Raw genomic sequence first — 24195 nt, forward strand, 5'->3', positions numbered from 1 at the left:
CAGTGCCATACCCTCTCCCCTGCTGCAGTCCCTCTTCTTGTTGACGGTTTCCTTTAATTTTGCAGAGTTAATTTGTTAGCTTAGGCAACTTCTGCCTTTCCTGGTTCTCTCCTGCCACAGCCAGTTAATCCCATCAGACCCATTATTGATGTCCGGGGCTCCCTGATGCCAGTTTCCGTGCCAATTCTGCTGCCACGAGTCCTTGTGCTGGTGTCCCTTCCTTCCCCATTCATAATCATTACACAGTGGAGTGGGCACTGAGCCTAATGAGGTGGACAAAGGTTGTAGGGTTCTGCTGCCACAGAGAAAAAGTTAAGTAGCAGTTGTTTGCACCACCTTGCAGTAGTTTTGCTACCTCTTGAGCCTTTTTTACATTTCGTTGTGACACATCAGCAATCTTCAGTGTATTTTATTGGTGTTTTATGTATGACAGACCAAAACAGAGTAGTGTATACTTTTGTAGAGATTTTTTTAAAAGTAGTTAGCTACTTTAATCTGACATCCATACATAAAATTCAGTGGAACAAATTGCCTTTTGAACACATATAATTAGTAAAAGTCTCACCCTAAGTGTAAATTAATCCCAGAATAAATTAAACAGTTTCTCTCTGAGACTTTTTTAAGAGAACACTAGTGAACAAAAAGCATCGTGAAAGTCGAAGAACACCCCAGGCAGGTCAGGGATAAAGGTATAGAGAAGTTTAAAGCATGGTTAGGTCATAAAACAACATCCCACTCTTTGAAGCACTACCTAATCCATCATCTGGAAATTGAATGAGTATGGAACATTTTTGTGCAACTTGTTGGCTTGCATACAAAGCACTGTGCGTCAGAAACTGCCACTGCACATCACTCTAAGCACATCATTCTTTCAGCAAAGCAGAGAGGTGGCAGCAGTTAGAATTGGTGGGTAAATGAATAGAGATAAAACAGAGCAGTCCTACAGAAGAATTGAGACTGGTGCAGAAGTCCCAACAATAGCTTCAAACTTTCAACCATCTTATCAGAGTTGGTGATAAAAATGGATGGAGCTAAACTAAACATGGAGAAATCCTGAAAGGAAACTTGAAGGAAGCTGCAAAAGACGAGCCCAGAGTAAAGGTCCGAATCTGTGATCTTCAGAGATGCCATCCAACTAATCTGACTTGGCTTTAGCTATTTTGCAGAGCATTTTGATATGTGAAGCTGCTTGAAATGTACACTCAAAAATTTACAGTGGTAACGATTGCTCTGGAAAAACACTTAAATCCATTTTATGTTTCCCTCCCACTTCCCCCTTCTGTTCAGCATTACTTTTTGCCTTTTTAAATAAAGAGGGCAGAAAAAACAAATATCTACTAATATAATCAGGGAAGAGTTTTCATTCACTATAGGTGCCACCACATGTTCCTTATTTTTCAGTAAGATTTAGGTCCCAGCTAAAATAAATATCAGTCAAAATACCTTGCCTTCTCTTTTATTTATTCTTTGGCACAGCATGTTATTTAGGGGGGGAGCAATTTTAGAATACATAATGTACATTATATTAATTAGATAAAAGTTATAGTATAAAGTTGCAGCGAGCCATAAACATAAATCAGCCCCCAAGGCTTTGACAATCTCCTCTTTTTTTTTTTCCTTTTACATCTTTAAAGTTCTGCAGGTCTACGCATAAGCATCATAAATCAGAGTCACGTTGCCATCTGTTCCACAAAGGAGCCATTTTCACTTTGAGACCCCATCACGCATTTGAGTGAGAGTCACTTTAGTCTCTCCGAAGTGAATCCCCATCACTGTGGATTCAGCAGCTTTCTGTTTCTGATGGTAAAAGAGCTTTCTTCTCCTGTTCAAGCAATAACTTCCCATTACTGGCTGTGAGCTCTTTGACAAGTGTCATTCGAATCAAAGCTTGTAGCAGAAGCAATCTGTTCTCCATTATATTAATGTCAGAAGATCTTTTTTTTTTTTTACCAATAATTGTATAGATGTGAAATTGTGGCTCACAATGTTTAAAACTTGCTAGTTTTAATGCAGAAGTTTGACCTAAACAAGAACTGACGGTTTAAATTGGCAAAATGTATTCCAACATTCCCACTCACCTGGAAATATATCATTAACATTTGATACAAAGAGGTTTTAAATGTTGCCTGTCAAATAGATTTGGAGTAAAGATTACAATAACAGAAAATTTGATCAAAAGCTGCTAGTAAAGTGCAGGCACAAAAAGGCAGCTTACTTTGGAGCTAAAAAACAACCTACAAATGGTTGACTTTATGAATAAAAAGTTTTTTAACAATGTATTTTAACAAATGTCATTCCTTTCTTCTAAGCTAGGTTAAATAGTTTTGTGCCCATTCTTCTCCGTTCAACCGAAATTCACAAAAGCACACACACAAACACACACATACACACATACACACCAACAATCCCCCAATAAGGTGCCTCATGCCAAAACGGAACAAAAAGAAATTTTCTAATACAACTTTCCAGAATGTTTTATTAAAAATTGATGTGCTGAGTGTTTGGTCTTGTGATTTATAACAATTGTCAAATCTTTAAAGAAATATATGTGGTGAGATTAGATACACACAGACTAAATATTTAAATATTTCTAACCAAGAAACCCCTTTCTGATTGATAACAATAAATATACTTTACACCGAACAAAGATCCAGCATAGTTTTGACCAGAGTATTGTAGCTATTTGCAGTGGATATATGCAGCTTAGACTATGTAAAGCTGTCAAGTGAGGATTTAATTCAAGTCAGCAGCTGTGAACGAGGTATCAATTCAGAAGTGTGTGTCAGACTCTTGGTCAGCTGACTGACAGCTTTGTTTTTTAGGCATTTGCTCTTTTGGCATTAAACCTATTTAATCATAGAACTCAACTGATTGGAAGAGTAAAATAATCATTTAAAATGTAGATCTGGAACAGAAAACATACTTTATCTCAGTCACTTCTGGCATTTTGTCTAGAACTAAAAACCTTAATGTCTTTAAGGTACTATTTGCTCCTTGTTTTGAATACTACATTGGCTGGTGTATTGCATGGCACCATTACCTGTGTAGAGATATCATGCTCTGTATGGAAATGTTGTCTACGAAGAACTCAGATTGCAAACTTTTTATCCATCCGTCTGGAGAGAAACTTGCTTAAACGGTTTTATAAAAATGCCAGCATTTGCCATCTGTAGCTGAACATTGGTCAGCAGGGAAAATGGCTGAAAGAGTCAGTGATGCAAAGAGCTATAATCTGTTCCCAAGCCACCCTGTTGTTTGTTTTGAAAAGAGAGAAATGGACAGGGAGAAAAAATAGGGAAGGAGACTGAAGAAACAAATGGACCCATCTTCTTCCTAAAGCAGTGTTTTTCCAGCTCATTTATCAAAAGCAGAAGAAGAATTCTTTTTGATTGGCTGATTACCAGAAGCATTCATCACTGGGCAAATGTATCCCCAGCAGTTTGACACTGCCATTTTGGATAATTTGTTAAGGATGACAAAGAGGTCATCGTTTCCTTGGCTTATTTTTGACCTTTTTAATATTAGAAAATTAATTTTCTATGTGGAACAAATATATTACGTCCTGTCACAGCGTCTAGATGGATTTGGTGCCCTCAAAATTCTTCCTAATGTCCTTCTTCTATGTCTCCTGCAGTGCTGCCTCACAATCTTCTTCTGCTTTTTTCTCTCTCTTTCTTCTCCTTTTGTCAGATTTGCCTCGTGTGAAAAGCTGACTGACTCTGCATGTTTTTGTATGAATATTTGTTCCTCCCTTGGTCACCTGTATTCTCTCTTTGCTCTCCATGTGCGTTTAAGTGTCCTCTAGTGTCATCCTACCATTTCTGATCCATTTCTAAAATATACAGCCAATTTCTCCCCATCACCCCACGTCGTTTCAATCCCTCCATCGGCACTCTTTATTCTCCCTCTGTTGGAGCCTGAATTGTCTACTTATCACAGGAAGATACAGATGAAACTGTCCCACTTTTTCAGTCTTTTTGCTAGCTTTCTCAGCTTATCTCCAAAAGGGCTTTTAATTGTTCTCAATTATTCAACACAATATTTCAAATTATTTCATGCTTGCTCTCTTTCTTGTGACATTTTTCTTTTCTGGTGCCTATTCTTTTCCCCTTTTTTTTCTCGATAGATATCTCAGCTTATGTTTCTCAAACAGGCCTGAAACACAGAGCTGGTTGTGTCTGTTCTGCCTGATTACAAATCACCTCACTGTCCATAAGCAGACAAATACCACCATTAATTTCAGTGCACTGTGCAGAACGAGGGAGCAAAGAGCAGGAAAAGTCAGAGAAATGTGATGGGAAGGCTAGAGAGAGAGAGAGAAAGCGGAGAGTTTTGTCATTTACTCTCATCCATGAAGCAGGTCGTACCTTCTGCCACCTTCCTGTCACTGGTACATCATTTCAGGGTCATTGTCATGTTGCCCCTGTGGCTTCTCCAACTGATGCTTTGTTAGTTTTACAATGTAAATGCACCACTTTTTGGATTTAGAATTTTATTCTGGAAAATTAATTATTTGGTGGTTCTGGTAGTTCTTGGATAATTTATTTCTAATGCGGTGCCTTGCAAAAGCTTGTGTACACCTTGAACTTTTCCAAATTGTGACTTTGGAACCACAATGTCAATAGTATTTTATTGATATCCCTATTTTCAATATTTTTTTATGCGTGATAGAATAGAAAGTGCAGCATGATTATGAAATAATGGTAAAACGAGTTTTACAAATAAAAGTCACATAGGAACATTGTGAAAAAGTGTAAGGGGTGTAAATACCCATGCAAGGTGCGTAAAGCTGCACAATTCCAGGAATAATCATTGTAGCAACAATATTTTTCACAATTATTCTTTCTTTTCCATCATCTTCTGTGGGCTTCACCATCTTTGTCACTAAAATTCATAACAGGTGCATTGAGAAAAGTGAGAATCATTTATCTGGCCAAATATCTTATTGCCTTCCAGGGTATAAATGTATGACAGATGAAATATAACAGATTTCCAAATATGGCATCCAGACAATATTGTGTAGCTCTACTGATATGCAGCAGCCTCATTCTTTAGTAATATGTTATTGCCACATTATGCTGGAGAAGATGTATCACGGATAAAACAACAGGATTAATCTTTGTTTGGCTGAGACACAACTGCTGTTGTGAAGCTACAGCATTTTAAGGTCGCACTGTTTTTACATTTTATTGAAGAACCTATTTTTTGACAACTGACCTTTCATTGAGGTTAAGGTTTGTTGATCTACCAGTTTTTCTTTAGTTATGGTGGAATATACCACACTTTGCAAGGACTGTTACATGGACATGGTTTTGGGAATACATTGTGATCACACTTCTTATTCGTGACCTCTTTCTAGGGCAGAATGGTTAGTAAGTCCATTCCCTTGCTTAAAATGTAACTCCACATTTGGAAACCTCACTCGTGGCACAGTGTAGGGCTTTTTCTTCTCCAAACATATTTTCAATATTTCCAAATTCAATCAGGAGTATTCATCAAAGAAAGTAACTTTGTCCAGTCTTCTGCTCTCCATTCATGTGCTTCCTGAAGATTTTCAGTTTGTTCTTGTGCTGAAGTGGGATTTTATACCCTTCTTGTCACAATGACTTAGTTCTAAAGTCTTTATTCACATACAGTCAGATCCTCCCATTGCCACTGTTGAACAACCTCTGCTCTGGTGGTAACATGCTACTGTAAGTGCATTGTTCAGGAAAATACTGTCCTGTTGTTTACACTATTGGACATATTCCAACACTGAGTCCATTTTCCAGGGCAACAAATAGACTGAATACAATTAAAATATTTGTTTAGCATAAGAAGGGTTCTTATAATAATAAATCTGAAAACTTACAAATAAAGTAGGGCTCTAACAACGGGGAATCAGGAACAAACAATTTAAATAAAAAGGTAAATTATAATTTTAATGGAATAAAGAATAACTAAACACAAAGAATTACTAATAAATCTGAACTAGAACATTTCTGAAGAAATGTAACCAAACGTGCGTATTGGTAGGAACCCAACATTCTGATGGTGAAAATTAGCAACAATGCTAAGGTGAATTAAAATGTAGTCAATAGCATGTGGAGTATCTTTAATATGTTGACGAATATGGACTTACTCCATTTAGTATGCAAATATTATAATGATATTATAATTATTATAATCATATTATTATTATTATTATTATTATTATTATTATTATTATTATTATTATATATTTAGTATCTTATAATAATTATATCATAGTGTAATATTATGATTAGTAATATTATTGTGTAATATTATACTATTGTATATTATTATTGTAATAATATTAGAATTAGAACATTTCTGAAGAAATTTAAAAGGGGCCTGTCAAAGTTTGCCTGTCAGCATTTTGATCTGACACGAATCAGGGGTACTGATCCGGAAAATTAGCAACAATGCTAAAGTTAACCATAGGAGGCAAAACAATGCACTGCTTGCTCTTCCATGCATGGCAGACCCCAACTAAAACAGCTAAGAACAGATGGATCTAAAGTAAAACAGAAACATGGCTGATTGAAATGGGAAAAATACTTTTAACAAGGACAGGTGAGGCAGTTCTTCTGAGTCCTGAGCCTGATTTCTTGCTGCAAGAATGAGAACAGTACATCATATCCCTCTGCACTCTGAGTTCTGCTCTGATCAGCTCAAGTTTCATGCAGTCTCTTTACACTTTTCTGAACACTCCCACAAAGTCACACAGTCAGCTCTAAATTCCCAACAGAGGAACAGCCGACCATCCAACAGCCTTCCTGCCTCAGAGTAAAAGAGTGTAAAATACTGGAAACTCACAACCTCTGTAATGAAAAGTCAATTCTGTGCGGTCTCACAACACAAACTAAATGGTTCCTTTAACCTCTTCCTCTTTGCATGCTTTGAGCATACATATCCCACAATCCACTCAAAATCATCTCACATGTCTTAAGATGTCAGCATACTATTGATTTTTGCAACTTATTTTGCACAGAGAAACATACAGCATCCCCACCACACTGATTTAATTAAAACAAGAATATACAGTATATATATATATATATATATATAGAGAGAGAGAGAGAGAGAGATGTGAAATTTAATTTAATTTACCAATACACTAATATATTGAAACAATTCATTAAAAAACAAAATTAACATAAAGAGGACTTTTAATAACTCAAAGGGAAACTTTCAAAGGGTTAGAGAATGAATGTTCAGATTTTGTTTAGCTGATATAACACCTAACTTTATCAAATATTACAACTCTATTTTCTGAAAGTGTAAGCTCACAATTCTCTCCACATAATTAAGATTATTTACGTACTTGTCTTAAATTTAGGAATACTTTGGTAAAGAAAGAAATGCAAGAAGGGATGGCTTTCAAAGTCAGACAGGTTCTGATGCCAGAAGACAGCCTTATTATAGGGCAGATTAGGGAGTATCTCCGGTGGGGTCACATGTTTATTTTCTCTGAACCAGCTTGGCTTCTGCTCCGGGTCCCCTTGGCTCCGTCATCTTTGTCTCTCTCAGCTGGAAGGATCATCAGCCTGGAGTCAAAGCAGTCTGGGGAGGTTACACTGAGGCAGGAAGGCTGTCGAATGGGCGGCCGTTCCTCTGTTGGGAATTAAGAGCAGAATTTTATGCAATCTAAAAACTATTGGCTGAAAGATTTTGAAATGCTGGAGTGACTAAAAACATGAGTAAATTTAGACCAAGTTATTCCAGCATTTGTTATACCATGTGAGCACAAGTTCTGTCTTCTGTAAATTAGTCTTTATGTAGCAAGTAGTATTTGCCAGGTGTTTTGTAGGATCTCGCAGATCTCACTAGCTGGAAGCAGTTCGCTCAAGATTCACTGCTACCGAAATATTCTTGGTAAATTATAATTTTGGTTGTCATAAACCTTACATTTTGAACCATTTTATGAGCTTGGTTTGGTCTAGAAAAATGTGTTATCTTATGTCACCTGGAAAAGCCTTTTCAACAGCCTAGTGAAGTGTTTACATCTATTCGAGAGTAAGTATGGTCAAGGTCAGTTTTTGTGTGTTTCTGCCGGCTACAGCAAGAACAATCTTTTCTCAAACTCACCCTCTAATTTGCATATGTAAGCTGTTATTGCAGTCAAAGTAGGACCAACTCAATATAAATTATTAAAATGTTCATTTAGCGCAGTGTTGTATCCAATCCCTGTTAGTTTAACATTGTATGTTTAACATTGCATGAATAGCAGAGGCAACTTTTTTTTTCCTGAACCAGCAGCTGTCCTCCTTCTTTTCAAAAGGTATGCTGCTGATGCAAAGAGCTTTTTTCAGGGGCCTGTAATCCTGCTTCAATCAGCTACTTTTCCTTTCCGTGTACAGATAAGCCCGCCATTTACGGCCCCCACTGCACTTCCGCACCCGGCTCTAATTAATATGCAGCAGATAAGTACTTGTCTGACAAAATTCATTCGTTTGACCTTCTGGGTTTTACACTAAACTGATTGCCGTCGTTGCAAGTTCACCCCGAGTTGAGAGTTCTCTGGAGTTTCTGCAGCAAGACGGGGCTTTTATTTTTCTCCGAGAGGCTTAATTTGGACACTTGCACTCTCTGCACTTCTATCTCTCCTTCTCCTAAATTGTCTTCTGACTTTCATTCAGTAGTCTCTGTTTCTTAATTGCCCCTAATTGCTTAATTACAATTTCAAATGAACAATTCTGGAGGTCAGAGCGGGTTGTTAATTGAAGCATCAATCACAGTGGTGGGGCCTTCAGAACCGTCTTGGTTTGATTGACAGAGCATTAACTAAGCAATGTAGTAGACTTGGACATGACATTGTCGGCGCTCCTTGGCTGTTGCTACAGATCCTCTGATGTCCTTCAAAGAGACCTTCACAGCTTCATGTGAAAACTTGCAGGGTTGGGATGAGGATTACTTACCAGAAGGTGAAGGCTCAACCTTGTATTTTTCAGCTTTTTGTTTAAAGACACAATCTAACATCCACAAATGTACACTGAGAATAAAAAAACAAAGCTGGGCGGTAAAGTATGTACTCCAATGGACAATTTCACAAAACAATTTTTAAGAAGACCCCTGCAGAGAAAACTGTCTTCTAGTTTGAATGTATTTGGGTTGATGATATAACCAGAGGCACAAGAATAGAAATTTTCAGCTGAAGTTGGTAAAAATTCTGGTGGACAAGAAGCTTTTGACCAATTTTGATTCTTTTAAGTTGTAAAGCGTTCAGCATCATGGGTTTTAGCCACAGTTTAATCCATAGTGTTTGTCAGCCCATCCTTTGCAGTCAAAACAGCTTAAACTCTTCTACATATTATGTTGAACATATGAACACATCCTTTACCTTTCAGTGGGATAGCATGAAGGCAGGAGCTAAATAATGTTTCTCCTCCTAGTGTGTTCTTTGATCATGTGCCTGTCCACCTTTCTTTAACCCAGCTCTCTATTGTCGGCTCCATTTTAACTTTCCCTTACCTCCACCTGAGGGGGAGCCCTTAGTGATTATTAGCCTTGTTGAGACCCTGCTGGTTGGATCTTTTGCTCTCCACCCTTTTTTTCTTTCTCTAATAAACTTGAATTGCTCTACCTGTCTTTCCCATCTTCCTACCTCTTGTCTTTTCTTTTTCTGCTCCCTTTCAGTTTTATTCATTTGTTAATTTACCTTTTTGTCTCATGTTATTTTTCTCCTCTCTACCTCACATCACCACTGCTGCTCACTTGACTGCATTAAGCTTCTCTCCCCTCCTCCTGTTCTCTCGCTTTCATTCTCTTTCTCTTTTTGTTTTTCTGTTGTTTCTCCTCACCTAACCACCTCCCAACCCTCTCCTCACCCAACCCCACCTTCTCCGGCTGCTGTTCCTCTCCTCTGGGGCTCCATCCATCAGGTTGTCGGGGGCTGCTAGCGGCCGACTCCCAGCCACCATATTTCACCGCCAGCCAGCCAAGCAGCTGACAGCACAGCCACCGCCAGGAAATTGCTTTGGCTGTGAGCAGAATTTCAAACACAGCCACACTGCGTCGCCTGGGCCGCCCAAGCATCACTTCCCTCTTTCTGTCTCACCCCTGCCAGTCTCTGCGCACACATCTTTGTTTCTCTCTCTCTCTCTCTCTCTCTCTTTCTTTCTCTCATTTCCTCCCCTCTCTCTGTCTTCATATACTTATTGCCTCCTTTTTTCCTCTCTTCGTCGCCCACCTCCTTTTTCTGTAAGCTCTTCAATCCCTCCTATGTTACTTCACAAACACAAGTAACTACAAGCATATGCATCGTTTTCCCTTTTATCCTTTTTTTCTTTTTCTCTCTCTGCTTCCATCCCACTATCTTTTTCTCTCTTTTTCTCTCCTCACATTTCTCCCTCTCCTCCTGTTTATGACCCGCAGGGAACAAGGTGTGGAGCTGAATCTGTAATGAGCGGAGAGGGAAGGAGATAAAAGAGGGAAAGGAAGAAGAGCAAAAGGATAAAACCGGGAGAGAGGCAACACAGTGATAAGATAGAGAGAGCAGGCAAAGGCTATGGATGCTGGTGGGTGTTAGTCTGTTGCTGCGGGTCAGAAGGTGTGGCGGGGTGTGTTGGTGTGTGAGGTCGTCTCAAAATAATTTAACACATCAATTTTACTAACCTTGACTTGCTTACTTCATTTGATTTTGTGATTGAGGTTAAGGGATATTGGACCAGGAGAAAACATTCATTTATAGTGTGTGTTCAACATGGTGGCCAAGTCAAACCTTAGATGGAGAAAGGTTAATGTTTAACTCTCTATTTTAGATCACAGGGTTTCTAAGGCAGACATATTTTTGTACTTTTATGAATGGTTATGTATCTATGTGAGCAACAGACCTATAATTTCCTCTGGATTAATAAAGCACCATCTAACCTGACATTTTATTTAATTAGCTATCTCTGTTTTTAACCCTCTCCTGTCATGGTGTAGTTTCAGACAATGCACTTTATTAAATTATTTACATAAAAAGCAAATGTTGACTTAAGAGGTTTATCTAATTTTGAGGCATACAAAGGCTCTTGGAAGTTAAATGGCCCCTATTAAATGGCAGTTTTTTTGTGATTTAATTAAGTGAGATCATGATACATTTAAAAAAAAATCTTCTTTATACTTAATGGCATTTATACTGTGTATGTAACTAGAAGGCAAGTGCACCCATTGTAAGGAAATAAATTAAATGAAATGCTTCAACAACCTGGTTGTTTAAGTGTGCGCACCCTTACATTGATACTTGAAGCATGTTATGATTTAATTTCATTTTTTTATTTTCTTTGGTAAGCACTTAAAACTAGCTATAGATAATCTCATTAATATTAAAGTTTAGCAGCCCTTGTTGGATTTATCTGACTTTAGGTAAAGCCATAATTTGCAGATTACAACATGATGTAGGCATGATGTGTTGCTTTTTGAGGCTGCTTCATGTTGTCACACAGGTTGAGGCAGGTAGCCATTAATTAACTAAATCCTTTCTGGAAAACCATGTTTTGCATTTACTGTGCCTTTCTTGTTTATTTGTTTATATTTTGGTTGATCTGAAACATTTAAGTGCAACAAAACAATAAAAACTCAAGTCTTTAAAGAGGCAAATGCCTTTAACAGATACAAGAACTTTCATTGACTAAGTTTTAAGTAATTATAAAGTGAAATACAATGGATTATCACACAAGTACAAATTATTATTGCTAAAATTGCACAACAAATGATAAGATGTTCAACAAAACAAATGGGACGACAAAAACAAGCATAAGATAAAAGTAATTGTAATAAAATCAGTACCTTAATCAGGGCTGTCTTTAGTGACTAAATAAAAAAATCACCGATTTTAATATCACAATGTGCCTGTTTTTTTTTTTATTTTATTTAAATTAAGCTTACTGAAGACTTAAGGTTTGGTTTGGCTGAAACCCCATAGCAAGATAATTTTTGTCCTTATGCTGAGTGATTTTTGCTCCCACAAATATTTAGGACATTTCTTCTCTGGCCATTAAACTTAATATGATAATTTGTGTTCTCTTTTTTCTGTAATTTCTACAATAAAAAAAAAAAAGCTCAAAAATGCCAACTGTAAAAAAGTAATGCAGAAATATCAAATGAAACATTTGTAACACCGACATTAACATTAATGCTGGTACTAACCAACTAACCCTCTTTAGTTTGATTTCAACAGCTGACAGAAAAATATGTGAGTCTTTTTTTAATTAGGTCTAAAAAACCTAAACTATTTCTTTTTTATATCAGTGTAAGTTGCATACTTGTTGCTCTTATTTTTTTTAAAGTTCTCTTTAGAGTTAGCATTTGAATTTTTTATCAAAGGGTTGTTAGATCTCACCAAATCCATCTGTGCAGAGTTTACAATTGAAAATGAATTCAGAATTAACCAAAAAAATGACTTTGGTGGATGTAATGAATCTTGGGTGTCCAGATGTGTGTTTGTACCATATTGCTCTCACCTCTCCAAGCCATGTACTTATTTACGGTTTGCCCTTCAGAAGGACAGCATGATTGAAGTTATGCCTGGGTGGCTAGCTCCTTTCAGGTAGGGCTCTAATCTCAGTCCACAGTGTCCAGAGTGGTCATAGCGTTCCCATGGGTCAAAGTCTTTCCTAGGGGAAAAAATCTGTTGTGGGCCATTGCTCATTGATAGAAAACTAGTCCAACTAACCCTCTGCTCTTTCGTCTGTTTCTCTTTTCACTTTTTCTCCATTAGAGTGTTAGCTTGGAGTTCTACATCGACATCCATTCCCACTCCACCATGCTAAATGGCTTCATGTATGGAAATGTGTTTGAGGAAGAGGAACGTGTTCAGAGACAGGCCGTCTTCCCCCGACTGCTGTGCCAAAATGCACCGGACTTTTCCTTTGTAAGTCAGACTAACACAGAGACACACAGACACCAGACTGAACTCAGAATTTCTACTACTTTGCTTAACAGCGTGAAATAGTCTTATCTCAGCAAGTCCTGGTGAAGTGGTGTTCGGAGAGGCACTGAACTGCTGCACTCTAAGTGGCAGACACTTGGGAGCATAGTTTGGACTGTCTATCTTTGAAGTCCAAATGCATCCAAGGTGGGTGTTGATGAGAAGAAAACATTATGCTTCAAGAGTGTTAGAAAACTCCCCCATATAGATAATAGACACATTTCTTAAACCTGCAGACATCCAAACGGGAAGTTCATTTACTGAAGAGGATAAATGAAAAGGTAAAGATTGATCCCTTTGATCCCAGAACAGAAGTGAGATGGCTGAAAAACCATGTGAAAATAACAATAAATGCAAATATATACATACAGCTCTGGAAACAATTAAGAGACCACTGCACTGAACCCAATTGAAAACCTCACGGTTATTCCACCAAATATTGATTTCTGAACTATTCCTGAGTTAAAACATTAGTATTACTGTTTCTAAATTAATATGAACTTGTTTTCTTTGTATTATTTGAGGTCTGAAAGCAGTGCATTTCTTTTGTTATTTTGACTATTTCTCATTTTCTGCAAATAAATGCTAAACTTTTGCTTGGAATTTCTGAGACATGTCAGTAGTTCATAGAATAAAAGAGCAATGATCATTTTACTCAAACATATCCAATAAAGAGTAAAATCAGAAAATCAGAGAACTGATCATTTTGGAGTGGTCTCTTAAATTTTCCCATTTAGATTCCGTTGAGGTAGGTTTTTCATTTTTAACTTCTTTACTGGGTACCCAGGCATAGGAATACTTGGATGCATGTAATAGAGTATTGTTCTACATTAAAATCGTAAATCATTCTTCAAAGATGCAAACATCTTCCTGTTACAGCGCTTAAAGAAAAGAAAGTGTCTTCTTAAAAACCATCTGTCAGAATTATGTTTTTACAGATAAATTACATCTAGTGCAGTGAAACCTTGAAGAGTGAAGTATGGTTGACGACGTGTACAAAGCTGAGACTTCCAGCTACTTCCATTCACTGTGCTGCTTAACTTTAGACAGAACTTAAAGGTTTCATCAACATTCTTATGTTGTTTACGAGATCCACACGTTGACACAATCCCGTCTCACAAGTTCATGGATTTTTTTTCCTGACCTCATAACTTGGTTTTTATAAAGACAAACACCATCAACTGTGAGACCTTCTGCAGACCTTTCCTGATTACGTCCAATTAATTCAGTTAAGTTCAGGTAGACTCCAATCACAGCACAGAAGCCTCTCAAGGATCTCTTCTAGCTGTGGGATGCTCCACCACCTAATTGCGAATGTCATAACAAAGACTGTGGACACTTATGTTAATCGAATACTTCACTCCTTGGGTTTTTAATTAATTAACAAAACACTCCAACACCTTTGTCATTTTGTCCTTTCAAAGAACGGTCTGTATGCAGATTAGAAAAAATAAATCTATGAATGTCAAAAACTCTAAAGGACTTAAACACTCTCCCAGTTTTCTGTGCAAGAAAGTAGAAGGTCAAACTGCAGTGTTTGACTGTAGAAGTGGACCAGGATGATTTGATTTATATGGATGAAGAATTGTGAAAATCTCTGTTTCACATACAGACTCCTTTTTAAAGAAGGATGCATCTCCTGCTTCTTTCTGCTAAACTTTATTTGCTTAGTGATGTTGACATTTAATAACAGAGTAACTTAAATATATAATACAAACAAATCTTTAGACATCCCAGTTTGTTGATGCAATAAAGAAAACTTTACGTATTATTCGTGTCTGTACGGTGGGGACACACACACACAGCGAGCAAAGCTCCGTTTCAAGAAAAGGTCTTTCTGTACCCAGGATGCCTTGTGTGACAGCTGGCCCGGGGGTCATCTGCCTGCCTGCACCATTGTCCCCATGCCCATTCAGCACTACCTTAAAGCCCAGCCCAGCCCAGCGCAGCAGCAGCACAACACAATCACGGCAAACTCCCACCGGTGGCCAGCGAGTCTGCATTTCAGCAAGTCCACTCTCGCTGCTGTGAATTCATAGTGAATGGAAAGTTTTTCCACACTCCTCCCCAGACGGCATCAAATTGTGTGTTATAGCTGACACGCTCAGAGCTGAAATAGATTTTTCTCCCACACTTTGCCCATTTACAGCCAGGGTTTGTAATGACATTGTGTAAATCTGCTGAAATGAACTCCCTTTTGCAAGTTGCTCTGAGAGAGAAATCCCAGGACATAAACACATTTTTACTAATGAGACATGCCAGTCAATACTTATCATAGTTGTTATATTTCTTTGCTTTGCGTCGAGCCAATGCAGTCTCACAAATAAATATTTTGACAATCTCTGTAGGTTTTCTGTGTTTGAAATACTGTAGGAATATTCCATATTGTTTTGTGGAATGCCCTGCTTCCAAACCATCTGAGATAGGGCTTTGTCAATATTGACTTTGTTGTTCTCAAGCCACTTTGTAACGAATTAGCTGGAATGATTAGTCATTGTCCATTTGAAAGATCAATTTGTGCCCAAGCTTTAAATTCCTGACTGATGATTTGAGATGTTTATCTACTATTTCCACATAATTAACAATTCCAAAAATCACTTAGGACACTGAGTTTACGTAATCTGTTTATTTAAACAAAGCAAGTCTAAGTACACTTTTTGAACACCCATTTATTGAACAAACAGACCTTGGTCTTTGAGATGTGAAAATAAGATAATTTTTAGGAGAAGAGCAGATTGATCACAGGAAATGAAGCTAATATCCTCATAACGATGTTTAGGAACATTTTACTTATAATATAGTATTTTATAAGATCTGATTAGATTAAGAGATTTTGTGGAGTCAGAGTATAACAGCTATTCAGGTTTATGGCCATTTCCATTAACTTTACTTTTCAAAGACAGCAGCTGCATCCACTTTTATGTATCATCAATACATAAAATTGGCACATTAAATTGAACTTATAACAATGCTCTTCCTATAAAGGTCTGTTATAGACATGACATCTGCGATTATATGAACAAATAGAGCATGATTGTCCATTGATCCAGTAATCACTCAGATTACTTCTTCCTAAGCATTCAGTGAGTTTATTACACCCATCTGGACTTTCCCAACTTTCCTCTTCTGCAGATACTTTGCTGTCTATAATTTAAATATTTAGCTCCCTTTCTGACCAATTGTGTATGACTCAATACATTCTTGCAAACTTGTTAGCAAACACTTACCTAATAAAACATCCTGCAGACTCTGAACAGCATTCTTGGTCTTCCTTGAATCCTTACATATGCATATATGGCTCATTACCTGCTAAATGTACCCATGTGTTTGCAAACTGCATGCTAAATTGGCTGTTTGATGACTGGCAGGTGGCATTAGGTTGCTTTTTAGAGCGCCGTTTGCTGAAAAACAATGCAGATGAAAGAGGCAAGAGTGAAAACCAACAACAAAGTGACAGACCACTGGGTAAAAACACCAAGCTACAAAGACTGTGAAGCTCAGTAGTTTAGTATATTGCAAAAGAGAAACAGATTAAACATTGTATTGTAGTCAGGAATAAGGCAAAGGCATAAATTACACTAGACTGATGTCCTAATAAAGTAATCTTAAATAAAATTCCATGCTAATGCTCTCTTCTCTTCAATATACACCGACGGTTTTCTGTATCATTCAGCTATGAAGGCTGTGATGACCTTAAAAACTTTATTTTGTGTCTGATCTTTGTTGATTTGACAATATGCTTTGACTGACTGAAATACCTACTGATGACTCATTTTTGGTTTTCTGGCAGAGTTCAGTAGATCCTTATGTAAAATGTCCTGATATCTCAAACAGTTCAGGAACCCAAACAATCAAACAAGGTCTTCTTGCACTTTAGTAGCAAAACAGGCTCACAGCACACAAAGCCTACACCATGTGGTGTTCGTAGTACAGATAGAAATACTACGACCATCATTAATCTTTGGAGATCTCCTTCACAATCCTCCTCACTATGTGAGTGGTGGAAAACTAAATATTAGTCCTCTTGCAGCTTTGTGGACAGTGGCTCTGTGTCATTTCTCAGGTAAAAAATAAAGTCATGTATTACCAAATTAAAGTTCCTACTTACTCTAACTTAAATCCCAACTTCGCCACTGTTGAATTTGCTAAGAACAATTATTTTTTATATTTATTTTTATTCATTTTTTCTTCACAGAATATGTCAATTTAAACTAGGGATTTTCTAAAAATTTCAGTGTGAAGTTATGCATCTTGGAATAAAAGATTAATTAATTTTAAGGCTTTTTACACATTTTTACCAGAGGTGCCAATAAATGTGTGTTTAATTAGCAGTTCTTACAGAAATAGTAACTGTCTCACTGACTTGCCTGTGTGACTCCTGCTGTAATATAGTTAGCATCCACTGTTGCTCTTCTGACTGAGAGTTTTATGGCTATAAGGCTGTAAATTATATTTTATGGTAATTGTGTATTCTTTGTGCACCTCACCTTACAAATCATATTGCTTTACACTTGTACTTGGAAGGTAGTAGAAGAATGAGACTGTTTTAAATGTTATGCACGTCTGTAGGTGACACTTCAGCATCTGTAATTTGGATAAGATGGACTAATATTAAAACTTTGTGAGAAAAATTCATGATTTTTTGTCATAGTTGTCCAAAATAAAAACTAATCCAAAAGTTTTTAGATAGAAATACTATCTAAAAAGTATTTTTTAGTCAAAAAAAATACGAAATGAAATATAGAGTATTTCATAGTCAAAAAAGGCTTTTTTTTGACTATGAAGTATCAGTCTTTCAGATCTCACACCAAATGTTTTAAAGAGGAGACTTTAGATTTTGTAACTATAGTTAACTTCACAGATCTTTAATTGAGGTGGGTGTTCGCTTGTAGAAGTACTTCACCCCAAATCTCAAGAGGTTTTGTATTTAGCTCACCTGCATTTTATTTCTTATTCTATGTTGTTTTTTTCAGTCAAACACTTCATTTAACCGGGACAAGGTGAAGGCCGGTACCGGTAGGCGCTTCCTCGGTGGTCTTCTTGATGATACTTCCTACTGCTACACTCTGGAGGTGTCCTTCTACGGCTACATGACGTCTGTCGGCACCGCTGCTGTTCCATACTCTGAGGAGATTTGTATCCTTCATATGTGATCCGTGAGTCTCAAAATGCAGCGTACAGCAACAACTGTCTGACGTTATTTGTTCTCTCTTCTCCTCTGACACACACTCTGGCAATAAGCAAGGTGCTGGAATCATTATTTTAATGTTTTAATTGGAAGTGGGAGCATGCATTTGTGGCTCCGCATGACAAGTCGTTTGTACTTGCTTGAGAAGCAAGTTGCTCTTTCGTTGCCTTTTGTTGCAACAGATGTGCAGTGACAGAACGCAGATGATATCTGCATCTATTGATTTCATTTACAAAAAAAAAAGAAAAAAAGAGAAGCGCTTGTGTCGGCATGTGTAGCGCTGCGTGTGTGCATGGCTGAAGCTGTCACTGGAATAAACAGTCGAACAAACAATACTCCCATCAGCTTCCAGCCCTCACACACAAACATGCATGGATTTTTAGCACTGGAGCCGAAGGTCACAGGTGCCTTAATGGAGCCAGATAGGAAGGAAGTTTTCCTTCATCTGACCTTCTCAGAGGTGAGGACCTCCTGAGAGCGGGCCGATAGTGGTGCGATCTTACCGATAGAGTGATCGAGAAGAAGGGGGAAGAGATTTTGAAAGCGACAAGGGTCCTACTTATGAAGAGTATGTGCTCTCATGCACTTGAATTGCAGGTGGAGGGGCAGCTTAGCATTAGCGCAGCCCTAGTGCCCTCTAGTGCCTCGTACTGGAGGTCTTCTTCAGTGAAGATGAGGTACGATTAATTAGCACACAAGTAGAGAGCAATACAAAGATCCATTCCACGCATGGATCAGCAAAATGTTTTGAAAGAGTGGTTTTAGTCATTATTGTTTCAATAAAATGTATTCTGTAGGAGGAGGAAGAAGCAATGTTCAAAATCAGCCAGTCTGCTTTTCGCAGGCTTATAAAAGTTATCAGATCAACAAATTTTATTTATGGTCACCATATTATTTCTCTATACATTGATAGGAGTATAGAGGAGCAATGAAATCTACATGTTTGGCGTTTATGTTTACATATTTTTAACTTAATGATTCTCATTACTAACTTGCTTTTCTTATAATTCTCAAAACTTTATAAGTTCTTTGTCAGACAGGGAGCCCTAATTTATACAAAGGAAAGAGAGAAATATTATAATTAGTCTTAGGTTTCAATTAAATATTTAATGATTATATTGGATCTGATATAATCAGATACAATATCTGATTGTAATCTGGTAGCTCAGGAATAGCTCCAGAGATCCATAGCTCAGGTGGGAATATCTATCAAGAAAACTAGTAGTTGTATACCAGCTGCTGCCATTCATGAGTGGGACCCAAGAAACCTTTCAAATATGACAAAAACTGAACTATTTTCTTCCAACTTAAATTTTTCACAGTTTTACCCTAATTTATGTTGATCTTTCACATAACATCACATAAAATACATTGATGTTTGTGGTTGTAAAGTGACCACAAAAAGGGCTAAGAATAGTTTTGCGTGGTGGCGTACCTGTCTGTGTTTGCTGAGCTGCGAGAGGGGACGTTTCTGAGGAGGAGGAGCTCCAGAGGCTGGGCAGGCAGCAGGGGACCTGATCTGCAGTGGAGATTGGGGTCAGGCAGGTTGAAGGAACAGACCATGTCACTTTTTACGCCCCAGTAGTTTGCTTGATGGAGCATGTAAATCATCAACAGAGACCTTTAGCATCTCCTCCACCCTCTACCTGTCCCTCTTTCCTCTTTTCCTCATCTCACCCCCAACACACACCTCCGAACTAATTCACGACAAATAAAAACCTTTGGCCCATGACCAGAGCCGCCTTCCAAGTGTCTTTCCTCACCTTTTCATCTTTCCTGTCCAACCTTCCTCACCACGGTGACTTGCATCCACCGAAATTGAAAACTTAACCTTTTGAACAGCTGACACTTTTGTCACAGTTTGAATTTGCTCAAGAAAACGTGTGATACACTTTTAGTGGCTGTGAGTGTTTGTTTTTGATGTCTCCTCTGCTGCAGTCTTTTCTCCTCTACGATGTCCTGTCCTCTCTCATCCCATCAACCACAACATAACGGCTCATTATATCATCTAGTCAAGCTGAGAATGCTCCTCTAAAACAGCAGGGATAGCCTCTCTTGTGTGTATGACTTTTTATCGTCCTCTAATCATTCATGTTTGTTTGTTTCCCATTGTAACTGGTTGTCAGTATGCGCCGACAATAAGTCCTAAAGAGGGCTTCACATGTATTTATATCCCCTCACATTTTGTCATTTTACAAGCAAAAAACATGAATGTGTTTTAATAGGATTTAGTTATTCACAATGTAACACAAAATTATGATGTGGAAGGAAAATTATACATGGATTTCAACTATTTTTACTAGGAATGCATAATATATTTGCATCAACGACGGTATCGACCGAACACATCACCACTGTAAGACTGGCACTGGCAGGATTATGATGTGGGGAAGAAAATCTGCTAGAGCTTACAATGAACTTGGAGGTTCACAGTCAAATAATGTAAAATCTTTGAGTTCAGAGCCAGAGCTATCAAGAAATTGTTTAGCTCAAAGGTTATTCACTTGTCTAATCAAAGTCCAGACCTTAATCCAACAAAGAATATGTTGCAAGACCTTAAATTTCTTCACAGTCAGAGACTGTCCCCACAAAAAATGGAAACGAATGGAACCTTCTAGATGTAGAGCTGGTAGAGCGGTCCATATAAAGACCTGTGGTTGCAAGGATGGTGGTTTGACAAAGAACTGACTCAGGATTTTTTTTTTTTTTTTTAAAAAGTATGTCCGATTTATTTCACTGTCATTTTATCTCAAACAAAATAAAATTGCAGTGAAATAAGAACTGACTGTAACAACACTAGACAGTTGTTGAACTACCTCAAAACAAGATTTTATCTTCTAATGTGACAAATATAAAAATGTTTGTGATATGAATATCTGTCAGTTATTTATAGTGCAGCAACTCAGGTTTCTGCTGCCCAAACTGCAAAGTTTGAATATGAGTGTAGAGCACATCAAGGTTGAACAAATCTGGGATCTTGTTCAAAACACAGCTTGGTGTCTTCTCTGTGCCTGAGTGCATTTACATGGGAGAATACAGTAGATGTGTTTTTATTTATGATTACAAAGCCTACTTATCTCTTACTTGAATTCATGTTTTGTTTTCTCAGTTCCTTTGGAGAAACTTTAAAGCATTTTGAAAGATTTCGAGGACGTTTTTGTTTTTGCTGCAGTCAGTTGAGCATTTTCACCTTGTTCAGATTTTCACCACTGAAGGACAACTCACTTTTCTGCCTTTCCAATTCAGCAAACTTGCAGATTTTCATCAGAGATGGTCACACGCAGTCTAATCAAGCAGAGCATTGTCGGGCTGCTCACCAGCTCTGAGTGACGTCATAAATTGATGGCTGCGTCAGCTCCCCGCATGTGTGTGATGTTGGACTGTCGGCTGTCGCGGCAACACTTGACGTGCGCGTCGCCATAACAGTGGGACTCCGTGAATGCCAGAGCCACTGGTGGAAAAACAGCATGCATCATTGAACCTGACACCCAACGCACAGGCTGTGACAAGTATGCAAATGATATAGCTGGGAGGCAAATATGCTTCACTACCACCCATCATGCACATCACATCACACAGATATGCACAAATGGATAGGTGCTCACATATGCAAGCAAATGCACACAGAGACACACATCTATGCACACAGTTGATTGCACAAATATTGTCGCCATGCTCAGATGAACAGGTGTCCTCACATGAGTTGTCCCAAAAATGTAAAAGCTGACATGTCCAAATCCATGAATGTTGTTTCTGGACATACTGATAAGTCCGCCGTTCTTGGGAAGTTGAAAAAGTTTAGAAAAATCTTTGGAGAAGGAAAAACTACAGTTTCAGAAATAAGTTTAATTAAGCTAGCTGCTAAAAATAATTTAAAGCAGAAGGTAGTAACAGAAAAAATACAATTACTAAAAGAATGTTATACAGCAGAATTGAAATATGTTTGCATTTACATAGAGGTTAGCTAAGTCTTGTCTTTGAATAGATTAATGTTGGGAATGAACATAAGCATATAACTGTGTGACTTCACATTACTTATTAATTTATTTTTTAAAAGAACAAAAGGCCTTCTCACCCTTCCTACACTCCTTATTTAAGTTAGACAGCTTGTATATCTAACAGGGACAGTCCGTTCTATCAGGGATTAAAATCGGCTCTATTTTGTCCTCTTGGGCCTCCGGACGTGAGGTCTTTCACTCTGTTGATTTGCTATTGGGGACAAAAATGTCCCTTTCTGTATTGCTGTTGTTGACTATCCTTGTAATTAGCATTGATAATTAGCTCTTTACGTGTCAGTGCACTGACAAGACCTGCCAGTCGCCCATATTGATGGCTCGAATGTCCTCTTGCTTGTCTCCTTGTTAACTCCCATCCAATCTAGACAGCCTTTTCAACGTGACCTGTTGATTTCACCACTAGGGGACTTGTTGTCTCTTCGTCACGTTGTCTCACTGTCTGGGAGGACGGGCAACGAGGAATGAAAGAAGCTAAATGTGTTGCTGACAGCAAACAGCTGCAGTAAACAAGTCATGTCCCACCCCCGTCTCCTTTGTCTCACATGCCCCGTAATCTCATCAGCGTCTAACCTGGCACGCCCTTGAGCCATGACAATGACCTGTGATTGATTAGACAAGACCATTATTGTGTACAAAGAATACATTTCAGTGAAAGGCTGGAAGGATGCTGATGCACTGCATGCCGGCCCCCTTTGACCTCCCCAACAGTGACTAATGATAATTCTGATAAGTTTATTACACAATTTAAACAATATTATTAGGAAATGTCAAAGTGTATATCTAGCAACATCACACTGAAATGTTTCAGCTCATTAGACAAATTTTATGTCCAACAATGATAACCCGAGTAAATTTAAAAAAAGCTATTTTTAAATAAGGATTTCTTTTATAATCTCTTAAGGTTATAAGTTATCCAAACTGGAATGGCTCTGTGAGGAAATATACTTGCTATTCTTTTTAAATAATCAATAAACTTGGATCAGGCACATATTCTGTTTCTCTGACCAGCCACACACAAGCCTAATTTGTGGTAGACTTGTAGAATTGGTAGATCATCTAATCATAACTATAACAAAATGAAGCAGGCGAAAAGATCTCAGTCATTTGCCTCAGTTCAAAGAAATTCCAGGAATGAAGCAATTTCTGAGGGCAGTGTGATGGTCAGCGACTGTCTGCAGCTTAAGGTCCAGGACAACTTACCACAATTAATACAAACACAAATTCTGCTTTACCAGAAGATCCAAAAGGAGGATATTGGCCGTCCCTTGGCGCCTTAATCAGGAGTGATTGGGTTTAGCAGCCGGGCAATAATCCAAAGCTCTCCAGCAGGTTCAAAACGTAAAAGAGTAAATACAGGTTTTGGAGTGACTTAGCCTAAATCTGGCTTTAAACCTGCATGTCCAAAGACGCTGCAGCATGACTTTGGATATACGAAATTCTTCAGGGTAGCAGTATTCAAACTTTTCTGGAAAGAAGAGTGGAAAGAATTGAATCATTATGCAGGAAAAGTCTCATTGCCAGTTATCACAAATGCTTGGCAGCAGTTCTTTCCGCCACAACCAGTTATTAGGTATAGAAGGCCATTACATTTGCATAGGGTAGATTGGTTAGGATAGATTTTATCGCTTAATAAATCTAATAATAATTATTTGTGTTATCTCTGATGTTATTTTCTTTTTTAATCTGAAATATTGATGTGTGGTTAAAAAGGAATAGTTGAAATCTATAAGGGTGCAAATACTTTTTTTTTCAAATCACTGTAGCTATTTTAAGCATCTCCATGCCACCCAACATTGTAATCCTAGCTACAGCTTTCCTGGCTGCCAAACACATAACTTCCTGCTGCATCGATGGCCTCATTCCAGAACCCACGGTTTCCCTCGGCACCAAGCCAAGCTGCAGTCAGGGCATCCTCCGTGTCTCCGACTCCAAACCCAGCGGAAGAAGTTCTCCTTCAGAAGCTGACCGTCCATCACAAAACCTCCTGTAATAGACGGTGAGTCGTGACGAGACAAGCTGAGAGGCCATCTGCGCTCGGTGGGGTCTGGGAGATATTTTTGTCACTGAGCGTGCCT

General features: G+C 38.0%; 1 protein-coding gene across 1 annotated transcript in view; it reads left to right on the forward strand.

Annotated features, from left to right (window-relative positions):
- Positions 1-24195, forward strand: part of agbl4 (ATP/GTP binding protein like 4) — a 303108-nt gene that overhangs the window by 273001 nt on the left and 5912 nt on the right. The window contains exons 10-11 of the mRNA XM_023339872.1: positions 12707-12859; positions 17890-18052. Of these exons, the coding sequence (XP_023195640.1) occupies positions 12707-12859; positions 17890-18052 (316 nt within the window). The remainder of the gene's footprint in view (positions 1-12706; positions 12860-17889; positions 18053-24195) is intronic.

The sequence above is a fragment of the Xiphophorus maculatus genome, chromosome 9 (genome assembly GCF_002775205.1).
Source record: "Xiphophorus maculatus strain JP 163 A chromosome 9, X_maculatus-5.0-male, whole genome shotgun sequence".
NCBI lineage: Eukaryota > Metazoa > Chordata > Actinopteri > Cyprinodontiformes > Poeciliidae > Xiphophorus > Xiphophorus maculatus.